The sequence below is a fragment of the Macaca fascicularis genome, chromosome 9 (assembly GCF_037993035.2).
Source record: "Macaca fascicularis isolate 582-1 chromosome 9, T2T-MFA8v1.1".
Lineage (NCBI taxonomy): Eukaryota > Metazoa > Chordata > Mammalia > Primates > Cercopithecidae > Macaca > Macaca fascicularis.
Genome location: NC_088383.1, coordinates 52,416,952 through 52,430,911, shown reverse-complemented (window position 1 = coordinate 52,430,911; position 13,960 = coordinate 52,416,952). Strand labels below are relative to the sequence as shown.

Below are 13,960 nucleotides of genomic sequence, written 5' to 3'. Positions count from 1 at the left end.
CATTTTGGTGGTATGAGGCTCCAAAAGTGTTAAAGTGGCCACTGCCCTTTGGAATCTTAAACACCTTCTGGGGAGATGAAAAATACACAAATGGAAAAAGAGCTGTAATGTCTGTTAATAAATAATGCATTCTAATTGGATAACACACACAAAGATCACTCTCCTCCTGCATCTGTTGGGTCTTTGCACACATGTCCCCTTATCAGAGGGATCCTCCCTAATACTACTTGAGAAGCAGCTCCGACCTCCCAGTCCTTCATCTCCATCCTCTTCCTCAGCTGTTTTCCTTTATATTGTCAGACATGTTTGTTCCAGTGTCTCTTCCACTCTGTGGGAGCAGGGATTTTGTTTTGTTCGTTACTACGGACAGTGTCCCCTGATAGAGTAGGAGTTCAATAAATAGTTGCTGAATGAATGAATGAACAGCAGTTCTAAAAAATACATCGCTCATGTCTGGAGTAGTTAGATAAGATGTTAGAAGTGGAACGTGAGTTATGCCTTGGTTAAAATGTTGAATTCAGTGGTGAGCGTAAAGGTCATTCAAGAGAATTATTCCCAAAGGCAAAGAGGTAAGAATGTAGAAAGCATTTTAGAGAAAAGGGATCAGACAAATCAGATTGGTACAAAAGGACCCTAAAATGGGAACAGTGAGATAAGGGTCAAAGGAATCTTAAAATGGGAACAATGAGAGAAGAGTCAGACAGAAGAGTACCTCCCATGCAAGGTTAAAGAAATCGGTCAGTATCCTAAAGGTAAGAGAATCAGCAGGGCTTTTCTGCTAGGGCAGTGGTTCTCACAGTGAGGCCCCCAAACCCACAGCATCAGCTTCCCGTGGCAACGTGTTAGAGAAGCAAACTCTCAGACTACACCCAGACCCACTGAATCAGATGCTAGGGCTGGAGCCAAGCTTCTACATTTTCACAAGTCCTCCTGGTAACTCTGGCACTGAAGTTGGAGAACCACTTACTGCAGCCTAATCAAAAAAGTAACATTTTAGGAGGATTATGCTTACAACAGTACAGAATGGGTAATGGAGAGATGGAAAAAAGGCTCAAATAGTGCATGGAATGGACTCCAAGTGCTCTGAGTGCCTAAGACTCTTTCCCCCATCTTAAGGATTATAAATCTCTCCTCTGTTGGGTGAAAACTGCCCACTGCCACCCCACATACTCAGCATCAAGTGGAGGCACTGATCACAGAATACCCCTCACTCTCTGCCCACCCCAACCACAGTAATTTCCTAGGGGTGGGGACCAGGCTTAAGCTGCGCCAGTCCCAATACCCCCATCCCACCTGGCCATAGTGACTGGCTCAAGAGTGGGCAAAATGTCCTTCCCTGGGATTTTCTCAACTGGAGCTGGGAGAAAGCTCTTTCCTCTCTGATGGCAAAGCTGAGAAGATGTGAGCCCAGAGCCGCCAACAGTCATATCCCTCACCATGTGGAAGAAGCCAATCTGCAACAGGAGAATGAAGTCAACATGCAGAGAAAAACAGACAAGGAGACAAGAGAATTTTGATGGTATTCAAGTCTCTGGTTCAAATCCCTGAGAAACCAGAGTTGTTTTGATTTTCTTCCCCAAATTTGGTTGTAACAATCCCTTTATTTCTGGGAGGTATGCAAGATTCTTCAATACTGCTCCTATTTTCCTTAAGTAAGCTCAAGGTAGGTTTACACCATTTGCCACGGAAGTGTCTTGACAATACTTCAGTATTACCAGTGTGAGCTCGTGGCACTTAGTAGGTGATCTAAAAACACTAAGGAGGGAGAGGAAGGGAAGAAATGGAGGAATGGGGAACCAGGGTTAGGGTGGTGGCAGTAGCAAGGAAGAGACAGAGAAGAGGTCTTGTGAAGTAAGTAGGAACTAACTGATTAGAGGTAACTGGAGGCAAAGAATAAGTAAAAGACTGTGGCTCTCAGAAGTCATGCCCAGGGGATGGTGAAAATGGTTTTACTCTGAACTGATAGAGGGCCATCAGGAGGAGGAGCTGGTGTATGGAAGGGGAAGACAGTGAGTAGTGTCTATATATATCAAGGCTCTGAGAATCCCTGCAGGTCAGGGACTCAGATTCACCCATATATGCCCACTCTTCTTCCAACTACGCCAGACTCCCAAGCAGTGTACCTGGAACACAGTAGGTAGGACTCAATGAATGTTAGTTGAATGATTTGAGAAGAACAGCTGATCAAATCTGGGCTCTTGGCAAATGGCCACAACTGGCAGAAAGGTAAAGAAGCAAGTAAAGGATATAGAGCTGGTGTAACCGGTTAGAGATGATAATCAACCTAATAGTTTACATTACATATACTTACATTTACAAAATAGTTACATTTTACAAACATAAGAAGAACATTTTAAGATGGAAATACTGGTTAGGTTGTCAAAGGTAAAAAAGCAATGAAAAAGAATAACAGAAAAGAATTTGGCAGTTAAGTCGTATCTTTGGGCCCATGATTTAGAAAGAAAAAGACTGAGAAGCTAAAGAATAATTAAGTACTAAGGGATTACTAATTCATCCATTCAAACCTCTGAGCATCTACTATGTGCCAGGTACTGTATGACTTGCTTAGTTATGAACTACTGTCTTGTGATGTTGAGCTGTGAAAGAACAGAAACGTAATGGTAGCGGCTGGGCACTTCAGAGTTGAGTGGGAGTTTCTTAAGGATATGGGAGACCTTGGCACTGTTAGCAGGGGGAGAAGGAGCCTGAGGAAATGGAAGGAAAGAAAGGTGACAAAAAAAGAGACAAGTTCAGAAGATGATTATGTCAAAGTGAAGGAATTAGATTTAAACAAAGGGAAAGCACCAGCAAATACACAGAAGGTGAATGGGCCAGAGAGAGCATCCTGATCATGCCAAGCTGCCTGTAAGCAGGGAAGGGAAGTTGAGTCATGTAGGGTTGCATGTGAAATGAGGAACTTATCATCACCACAACCACCCACATGCTCAGCCAACTTTTAAATAATAGTTACTAAAAATTATTAACTCATTACATATCTGAAATTCTCTTTTAGCAATGTTATATATCAAGGACTTTGCTGTGGATGTGGTTCACCAACCTTGTGACAGATTCTAGGATGGACTTGACTTTAGACAGTCCTTCTTTGCCAAAATATACCACTGTGAGATGAATCTTCTTGTCTTGATGAATACAAACATCCCTAACAGAAGTGAAAAATAAAGTTTATTCAGGAAAACATGAGGCACTATTTATTCAGAAAGCAACCACATGAAGCTTTAACATGAAAATGAGGCATTACTGACACAATAGTAAACATAAAAGTGGCAATACTGATGAATTATGGAAGGCACAAGATCTATGCCTGAATGGGTGCACCCCTTGGAGGCCCATGGAAGCAGTCTGACATTGTTGCCATATTTCAAAACATTTTTTGAACTTTTGCTTTTGGATTGCTTTCAGAAGCAAATCACAAGCTGTTCAAGGAAATAAACTCAATTGGTTCAAAACCAAATAAATAAATACTGACCTTTTGGATTAAGAGTCATTTTGCCTTCAGACTGGCTAATTCCAAAATTTATAACTATCATTAAAGAATAATATTTGCCATGACTGAGATTACTTACTGTAAATAATAATGTGGCCTTTGAAAGTAATTCTAAGACAGGCAATAAAAAAAATGCTTTAGGAAATCAGATCTCAAGTGAGCTATTTGGAACAGTAAATCTCACTTGGAAGTATGACTGCCAGACATTCAGTTGTAGAACAGTTTTAATTAACCTTTTAAATCCAACAATTTCAATATGAGAATAAAGACTAGGATCACAAAGCATTAAAACTAGTATATCAAAGTATCTAAAACATTAAAAATATTAAAGTATTAAAAACATGGAAACTGTTAAATCAAAAAGCAGCATTTTCCACAAATAGTTTTCATGTGCAGATAATTATTTAACCCTTCAGCATTTTAAAATATCCAAATTTGATAACATAAAAAAACCTTTACAAATTCTCTGCTTTGCAAGATGAAATAACTTTCTCCAACTTTTAGTTTAATGTTTGTATTTCTAAATGTATTTCAGTTAAAAAACTGAAATCATTCTCATGGGGATTTTCTTGTGAGACACCAGTATTCTATGTCTTGATTGGAGTGGTGGTTCGCGAGTGTATACATTTGTCAAAAGACATTAAATCCCAGCCTGGACAACATGGCAAGACCCCTTCTCTACAAAGTTGTACAGAATAAAAAAGATGGCATGCACCTGTGGTCCCAGCTACTTGGGAGGCTGAGGCAGAGGATCACTTGAGCCCAGGAGGTTGAGGCTGCAGTGAACTGTGCTCACTCCACTGCATCCTAGCCTGGGTGACAGAGTGAGACCTTGTCTCAAAAACAAAAAAAAAAGAGTCATGATACCCATATCCTTAAAATATGTGGATTTTACTGCATGTAAATTATACCTTAGTAAAGTTGATTTTTTAAAAATTCAACTTGTCTTAAAATGAATTCACAATTATCAAGGCCATCAAATTTAGTTTCTAATAGGTGTCACTCAATTTATTTCATAGTTCAAATTGTCTATAACACAATACACTACACATGCTTTAAAAAAAGAGAGAATATAAAAAAATAAAGTTCCCCTAAAGCCTATAAAATTATTCTAAGTAATTATAATCAGTGAAGATAAATTAAGGAAATCTGAGTAAAATGTGATTTTTGTTGTTGTTGTTGTTGAGACAGAGTCTCGCTTTGTCGCCCAGACTGGAGTGCAGTGGCTGGATCTCAGCTCACTGCAAGCTCCGCCTCCCGGGTTCACGCCATTCTCCTGCCTCAGCCTCCCGAGTAGCTGGGACTACAGGCGCCCGCCACCTCGCCCGGCTAGTTTTTGTATTTTTTAGTAGAGACGGGGTTTCACCGTGTTAGCCAGGATGGTCTCGATCTCCTGACCTTGTGATCCGCCCGTCTCGGCCTCCCAAAGTGCTGGGATTACAGGCTTGAGCCACCGCGCCCGGCCAAAATGTGATTTTTTTTTTAGGAGAATGTAGCTGAATCGTTAAGCCCTGACAGTTACCTGAAGTTCTGCATGAACTGTACAAATGCTTCAGTTCTTTCAGCAAGTGGCACAATGATATTAATAATTGATCTAGTGATGTCAATCATCTCACTCTTCACTTTCATAAGAGGTCCAAAAGGGCGGAAGAGGGTCACATGTCTATATTCCATAAGGTCTGCTTTCTTAAAAAAGAGTTCATACTGCGTGCCCTTATCTCTCTCAGTGCGATAATAACCTAAAGGTTAGGAACAAAGACATCTCCATGTCAAAGTTTACAAATTCAATGGGAAGACAGATTTTACTCACTTAAACATCAAGGGTATTAAACCAGACCCGCAGGATTTTTACCTATTTGTGAAAATATTTATCCCCACTGCACAATCAGTAACAATTACTCCCTTAAAAGAAAAGGAAAGGTTAAAAAAAAAAGTTCACTGTTATTTTATTCAATCTATAAAATATACTACGAATGACAATTATTCCTTTTTACATATGACTTTTTAAAAATACTAGAGCCTATCAATATGGTAACCATGAAAAATAAAGACATTACTTCTAGCAATATTAAAATCTAGACCCAAGAGTCAAAATTTCTATTGGTTTAGGTCAACTAAAAGAAATCTAGTGCCTTCATGTCAGTTATGTGATATAAAGAGTGCCATGTGGTCTCAATTTTGAGGATAGGGCCAGTCTAGTGAAGGAGACAGAAAAATAGACAAATCATAACAATAGTGTGCTATGTGATATATATATCTGTATATATATGTGTGCATACATACACACATATAAAATCACTGACTAGAGTGAAGTCAGACAAAGAAAAATTGGTACAGACATAAACACAGTGATTTGAGATGCCTTTGAGAGAAAAGCATGAGTATCTACAAGGCAATCTGATTGTTTTGTTTTTTTAGATGGAGTCTCACTCTGTCACCAGGCTGGAGTGCAGTGGTGCAATCTTGGCTCACTGCAACCTCCACCTGCCAGGTTCAAGCAATTCTTCTGCCTCAGCCTCCTGAGTAGCTGGGACTACAGGCATGCGCCACCACGTGGCCTAGCTAATTTTTGTATTTTTAGTAGAGACGGGGTTTCACCATGTTGGCCAGGATGGTCTCCGTCTCTTGACCTCATAATCTGCCCGCCTTGGCCTCCCAAAGTGCTGGAATTACAGGTGTGAGCCACCGTGCCCAGTCGCAATCTGATTTTTAAGTGTGGCACTCAGAAGACAGAAGGTTAGACTTACAGATGTGTGAGTCACTCAGTCAATATCTGGGTATAAAAAGGTGAATAAATTAGACTTGGTCCCAACCCTCCTGAGGCTTACAGTTTAGTAGGAAGCATAAGCCAGGAAATGGGCAATGCCACATACTGTGACAAGCAGTATGAATGTACAGGTGACAAGAGCACACAGAAGTACTGCTGTCTTAGACTTGAGGTTGCAGATGACTTCTCAGAAGAGTGATATCTGAGCTAAAGTCTAGAAGAGGGATAGGAATTAGCTGTCATTACTAATTATTAGTAATTACTCTCCCTGCAGTGGGCAGACAGTGGCACAGTAGAGGAAAGGTGAGGAACAGAATATGTTCCATGTAGAGAAAAATCCTGAAGTATCAGAATCCAAGGAGAGTTATAAGACAAAAGCAGGAGCTGCAGAATATAAAACTGGCAAAGCTCCCTTTCTTTTTAGTTAGAGCTGATGTGAGGACATTTTACACATGTTACTTAGTTATTTCCTCCGCAGCTTCCAATTCTGCCATAAGCTACAAACATACAGTGAGAAGACAAAAAGCTGAGCTTGCAGAAAAATCAGAAGAGTTTTGAGAAAAATAATCCATCAAAAATGGCAGGAAGTGACAGCAGAAAAAAGAGGAGGCCACAAGGAAAGGCAGCTGCAATGCCACTGCAAAACATAATGCCCTCCCTGATGGCCTCCAAAGGCCTCGGTGTATTATAATAATGCTACTGTGCAGCAAGTGATGGCCATGACGATTTGGAGTCAAAAAGTCTACATGTGCTATGCCAGGGGTCCCTAACCCCCAGGCCACAGACCGCTACTGGTCCGTGGCCTGATGGGAACTAGGCGGCACAGCAAGAGGTGAGTGATGGGAGCCTGGCAAGCATTACCGCCTGAGCTCCGCCTCCTGTCAGATCAGGGGCTGCACTGGATTCTCAAAGGAGCGCAAATTCTGTTGTGAACTGCGCATGCAAGGAATCTACACTGCACGCTCTTTATGAGAATCTAACTAATGCCAGATGATCTGAAGTGGAACAGTTTCATCCCAAAACCATCCTCACCATCCCATGGAAAAATTGTCACCAATGAAACCAGTCCCTGTTGCCAAAAAGGCTGGGGACCACTGTGATACACAGTTTATAGAATCAAGCAAAGAGAACTTTCAAGAAACATTTATTTTCAAAATGGTTTAAGTCAGCAATTAAATGTCTAGCAGTGAGTGTAAAGGTGTAAAGGAGATGGGTAGGGATATAGAATTATTACTGTTAATATCAATCAATAAGTATCTTAAATTTTATAGCAGTGTTCTTCAACCTCTGAGTCATATCCCATCTTGACACATAAAAATCCCATACCCTTTCTGAAATATGTATGAGGAAAACAGATTATTTCCTTACTTTTCCAAATGCCAAATATGCTTTTTAAACTATGTATGACCCCTTGTTCAGACAGACACTTCTCCTTCCTCCAATACGAAAAATAGCTAAGAGTCTACTAATATTTTCTTTATCAAACGGTTTTCAAGTTTTGAGTCTTAGTTTACACATTTTTAAAAACATAAAAAACACCGAGATCAGATAAGTAATATAAATCATACACATGCAACAAGAGCTGTTTTATTCTATTTCCCTAGTCCTTATTCTCCAATTTTATTATGATCTCATTATACCTTTTTCCAGAAGGCCACTTAAAATTCTTGGTGGAATGAAGTGCGAAAACTTTAAGTGTTTTAATACTGTGGACAATGACTGACTTATGTTACCAGCATACAATACTAGCATTTGTCTTACTAATATAATATTGACCAACGTATTTTTCACATTACCTTCTATGAAGTCATTTTCATTAAATATCAGTTTCTCTCCAAGTGGACCCTCCTCATCTTCTTGTTCATCATCTTCATCAGGATTATTAATGACCTCCAAGCCAGCTTCAATAACTTCCACCAATTCATCTCGTTTGTCTTTTCTAACTGGTTTTTCTTCAGGATGGCGAGTGAGACCCATTTCCAATTGAAATACTTTCATTAAGGTAAAACTTTCAAAGGGAATGACCCCATACTCACTGGGTAGTTTGGCCCCTATGCTAACTTCAGCTTTGTCAATTTGGGAATGAAGAAACTCTAAAAGATCACTAGGTGCTTGCTCTTTGTTGCTCTGATAGCCTATGCCATTAGCCCCTACATTCTTTCTTTCTTGCAATGACCTCATCTTTTCACTCATTTCTTGTAACTCTTGTTTTAGTTGAGCAATTTGGCGTTTCAGACTGGTTGCCCTGGTCTGATAATGTTCTTCTTGTTCCTGTAGGAGGGCTTGATAATACTCTTTACCATAATTTTCCCCAACAACACCAGGAAGAGATGCATTTCCATCAGTCTGGGGGGCACATTCCAGGAGGTACATAAATAATACCAAACTGCAGAGCAAAGCGAGGCCCAACAGCAACCAGTGGGTCCGGGTGTGAAGAATCAGTCCTCTTCTAGGCATTCTTATTAATGTGTATTTGCCTATCAAAATAAGCTCTTTGTGTGTTCATACCTTCAGTAAAAAGTTATCAAAAATTAAAAACAAAATCAGAATTTCCATAAAAGGTACCCAAATAATTCTGCCGTAGCTTTAAGTTTTTCTTTCTTCAGCCGTCATGACTACTTGCAGAAATGGGAAGTTATGTATACTTTCTGTATTGTTACCATGATATCCAGAATAAAGCAATCTGACATATAAAATCCATTATATTGGTAGTGATTTTTCTGAAAGACACAGATCAGAATCAATCAGAATTTTGTTCCCTTAAGGATATCAAATTTGTTTGTGGCTTCAGTGAACTTAGCTACGTGACTACTACATGCAGAGAACTATGAGAGGTACTAATATAATTTAGCATATTCAGTAAATACTGGGAGAATTTTTTTTTTTTTTTGAGACGGAGTCTCACTCTGTCACCCAGGCTGAAGCGCAGTGGCACGATCTTGGCTGACTGCAACCTCTGGCTCCTGGGTGCAAGTGATCCTTCCATCTCAGCTTCCCGAGTAGCTGGTACTACAGGCACCTGCCCACCACACCCAGCTAATTTTTGTATTTTTAGTAGAGACGAGGTTTCACCATGTTAGCCAGACTGGTCCTGACCTCAGGTGATCTGCCTGTCTTGGCCTCCCACAGCCCTGGGATTACAGGTGTGAGCCACTAAGCCTGGCCTGGGAGAATTTTTAAAAATACCTTACAAAACAATAAATTATGTATAATACTTTTAACTAGTATGTCTACACGGCTATAACTTGAGTCAAAGAAACATTAAAATTACGTTCAGCATAGTCTATATTACATATATTCTACTGTTCTCTAATTTTTTGAAAATTATATTGCCTATAATTCTTTATTAACATAGTATTTCAATTACCGCACCATTTCCCAACTAAAGCTTATGTCCATTTGGGAACTGAGTTTATAGAAATTGTTTCTGTTATAGTAATAATGGTTTACTGGAGAGAGATATTTTCTTCCAGTTTATTCAACTCAAGCATTCTACCTCATTAATTTCTACTGCTCAGCTCAGCCAGTCTAGAAGCCTTAAAATTAAGTGGAGGAAAGAACAATTTCATAAGCTCACAGACATCTGAAAAACACATTAAGAAAACATTTTTATATCCAATGTCCTCCAGTAGATTATTTGCACATTAGATTACACAATTCTTTCCACTGTATTATGCATCAACAGATTTCCTACAAGTCTAGAAAGGTTTGGAGTCTATACAAAGAAAAAACATGAAGAATTTAATCATCCTTATCAGCAGAGAAAAAAATTCAAAAACCATTTATACATTTATAAAATTACATGCCATCGTTCATGCCACAACCAGTTGTGCAAACTCCTCCATGTCTTTAATGATTCTTAACTCTAGAAATAGAGGTTTAACTTAGGACAAGGGAGGCAAGGAGGCCTTCACTGCAAAGAGAACTTCCATCGTAACAAAGTGCTTGTTGAGAAGGATAATGTGATATGACAGCAGGCTTTTAACAGTAATGGTTTTCTCACTGCAGCAAAACCTGGAAGATCACTACAGATTATCAGTCCTAGCCACTTTTTTAATGAGTAAAAAACCTGGATGCTTTCTGTGGCAAATGCTGCAGTGCGTTTGTTTTTGTTTTTGTTTTTTGGTAACATGTCTGTATAAAACATAGGACAGATGAAAACTTCTTATGGCCAATATACCACAAATAATGGTCTTAACTCTCCTTAGTCATTTATTATTTTAGTAAACCAAATGATAACCAAGTATCTTGGAAAATTTAGTTCACTACAAGGGAGTCTTTTTTTTTTTTTTTTTTTTTTTTGAGACGGAGTCTGGCTCTGTTGTCCAGGCTGGAATGCAGTGGCGCGATCTCGGCTCACTGCAAGCTCCGCCTCCCGGGTTCATGCCATTCTCCTGCCTCAGCCTCCCGAATAGCTGGGACTACAGGTGCCCGCCACCACGCCCGACTAATTTTTGTATTTTTAGTAGAGACGGGGTTTCACCGTGGTCTCGATCTGCTGACCTTGTGATCCGCCCGCCTCGGCCTCCCAAAGTGCTGGGATTACAGGCATGAGCCACCGCGCCCAGCCAAGGGAGTCTTTTACTATGACAGTATCTCTCTTACTGATTATAAATCTTGTTTGAGTGACATAGAGAAAAACAGAAAAAAATAGTTGGCTTTAAGAAATACTATCTAATTAAAAAATAAGAATACGAAACTAATATTATTTCCAGGACTTAACCATACCTCAAAACCATAATCCCTAGCATAAAAAAACACTTGAGTTTCAAAACCTAGCAGTAGCTTTTTAAACTATTATTACTAGTCCATTTATTAGGAAAAAGAACTGAAAATGTGGAGACATAATCTTGTAAAATAAAGATATACATACTTTAATAAAGATACACATACTTAAGCATACTATACTCAAAACTGAAGTGAAACTGGAACAGAACTACCACTATCTTTTATTAATATGGTACCTCATATGTCTTCTTTATATACACAATGTATTTTAGACAATGAGCTATAACTCAGACAATGGGTCACTACTGAAGGTTTACTTTTCAATAAAATATAATTGAAAATATCAGTGGCAGTGTTAAAGCTAAGGTCATCTTTCTTCCTCTTCCCTTTAAGGGAAATACAGGTTTTGAGATATCCTACTTAATATTACAGTTGAATATTTTCTGATAAAATGAAAGAAAGGATACTGTAATTACTTCAGAATGTAAATGTTAGTTGCATAATTCTGTGGTTATTAAAAATGAAAGATTTCAATTAAAATTTTATTTGCCTAGTTCCTGAAAGGAACTCTATGGCCATAATCTAGAAGATTACATTATAACTGTTCTATCATATAAATTATGTTAAGAATATTACAGGAAACATTTTTCTGTTGTTACATCTTGATTGTCATCATTCTATGAAATGTGTTTGTATCATGAATACGGTTCATTCACAGCCCAGAGTTAATCCCAACAAGCCTTCTAAGCACAAATGCAGATAGTTAAGTGTTTTGAGGAGAGAAAAGGATAACATGAAGATGGGAAAATAAGCTGTTAAAGGTATGTAACATGAAACCAAAGATCTCAGGATTGAAAGAAACCTTACAAGCCCTCAATTCTAACTCTCTAAAACTGACTAAAAAACTGACTTCCTCTTACAACCAAGATGAAGTAATGGGCCAGATTTACTCTCAGATTTGCTCTCTTTGGTTGTCTTGAAACAACCAAAAAAAAACCAACCCTTTCTGCCAAAAAACCCAAAATATGAAACAATGATTTTCAAAATATTTAACATCAGGTAACAAAGGACAGTGATCCCCAGAGAAACAAGAAACAAATGGTTGCCAGCTTACTGCTTTAGTTTCTGAGCCACACAAGGAGGGGAACCTAAGCAGAGCCCAGCAGATTCCCTGAGTTGATGGGATGCAGCTCACAGTCTGAGGAGACCAAGGTATGTAGGATTAAAGCAAATAGTACCAGAGTGGATACAGCTGCAGAGAGAGAGAACTCCAGAAATCTGAATAGGATATCCCATGGGTATTTGGCAGCGCACTGATCAGTGAAGGCTTATGAGGCAACTAACGGGCTAAGAAAAGGACCACACACAAAATTAGAGGACACAGAACCCAGCATTCATACAGGGCCAGGATTAGTGCATGTTCCCACCAGACAGACTGGAAAACCTCAAAATTCCCAGGGCACTGGGTAGACTAGCACTCAAAAAAGTCTTGTCTCAGTAGTGGGAAATAATTAGCTCCAGACTAAACATGACACTAATCCTGCCAATACATCTTAAAAGCAAGACTTGAAAGGATCACATTATTTCCAAGTAATAGCACAATAAGCCTTAAGAATATTTATAAGAATATAGAAATATCCAGTACTCAACAAAATAAAATTCACAGTATCTGGCATCTCAACAAAAATTACCAGGCATAAAAAAATATGATCCATAATGAGAAAAATTGATGATTAAAACTGACCAATGATTAGAACTGACAGATGTGGGAGTCTGCAGAAAAAGCACACCAAAACAGCTATCATAACTGTATTTTTAAAATGATGTTTATGTTCAAAAATTTAAGTAGAGGTATGAATGACATAAAAGAGATCCAAGTTAAACTTCAAGAGATGAAAATTTCAGTGTCTGAGATGAAAAATACACTGAATGGGATTAATGGCAGATTAGATATTTTAGAAGAAAATATTAGTAAACTAAAGATGTAGCAACAGAAACTATGCAAAAACAGAAAGAAAAAAGAATGAAAAATTTAAACAGAGCATTGATAAGCTCTGTGATAATTTCAAACAGCCTAATATACATGTAAATGGAGTCCCCAAAGAAGGGGGAAGGAGTTAGGAGAAATAAATAAACAAGGCTGAAAATTTCCCAAATTTGATGGAAACTATAAACACACATAAGAAACTCAACCAATCCCAAATAGCCATAAAGAAAATTGTAGCAAGGCACATGATAATCAAATTGCTCAAATCCAATGTAAAGAGAAAAATCTTTAAACTGGCCACATGAAAAATGCACATCACATACAAGGAAAAAAAGATAATAATGACAGATTACTCCTTGAAAATTGCAAGTAATTAGACAGTGGAACAATTATCTTTAAAGAACTGAAAAGAAAAATATACCAGCCTACAATTCTATACCCAGAAAAATTATCTTTGAAAAAGGCAAAATACTTTCCCTACATAAAAAGCTAAAGGAATTCATCACCATCACACCTGTACTGTAAGTCTTTTAGGCACAGGAACATAATACCAGAAAGGAATATGGATTTATACAAAGCAATGGAAAACATCATTAATGTTAAACTACATTGGTAACATAAGATTTTTGCTCATTATTATCTAAATCTCTTCAAAAGATAACTGAATAAAATAGACAAAATCCTAGAAAGATAGAAACAAAACTGATTTAAGAAATACCGGATATGAATAGACTTACATGACAAAAGATTGAATTAATAGTAATAAAAAAAACTACTCACAAAGAAAAGTCCAGGCCTAGAGGCTTCACTGGTAGAATCTACCAAATATTTATTTATTCTTCTTATTTTTTTGAGAGAGTTTTGCTCTTGTTGCCCAGGCTGGAGTGCAATGGCGCAATCTCAGCTCACTGCAATCTCTGCCTCCCAGGTTCAAGGGATTCTCCTGCCTCAGCCTCCCGAGTAGCTGGGCTTA

The 13,960-nt window shown here is 38.4% G+C and overlaps 1 protein-coding gene across 7 annotated transcripts in view; it reads right to left on the bottom strand.

Moving 5' to 3' along the window:
* CSGALNACT2 (chondroitin sulfate N-acetylgalactosaminyltransferase 2) overlaps window positions 1-13,960 on the bottom strand; it is a 45,837-nt gene that overhangs the window by 20,178 nt on the left and 11,699 nt on the right. For 4 of the 7 annotated variants that reach the window (XR_010577938.2, XR_012417629.1, XM_005565039.5 and 1 more), the window contains exons 2-4: window positions 8,069-8,992; window positions 5,028-5,244; window positions 3,059-3,160 (exon numbers count right to left, since the gene is read on the bottom strand). Coding sequence is in view for 3 of the 7 variants with exons in the window: in XM_005565039.5 (XP_005565096.3) it covers window positions 3,059-3,160; window positions 5,028-5,244; window positions 8,069-8,729 (980 nt within the window). In the remaining 4 variants the exon portion in view is untranslated. Of the gene's footprint in view, window positions 1-1,293; window positions 1,455-3,058; window positions 3,161-5,027; window positions 5,245-8,068; window positions 8,993-13,960 lie in introns of all 7 variants that reach the window. The other 3 variants (XR_006700851.3, XM_074001493.1, XM_074001495.1) reach the window with 2 other exon arrangements.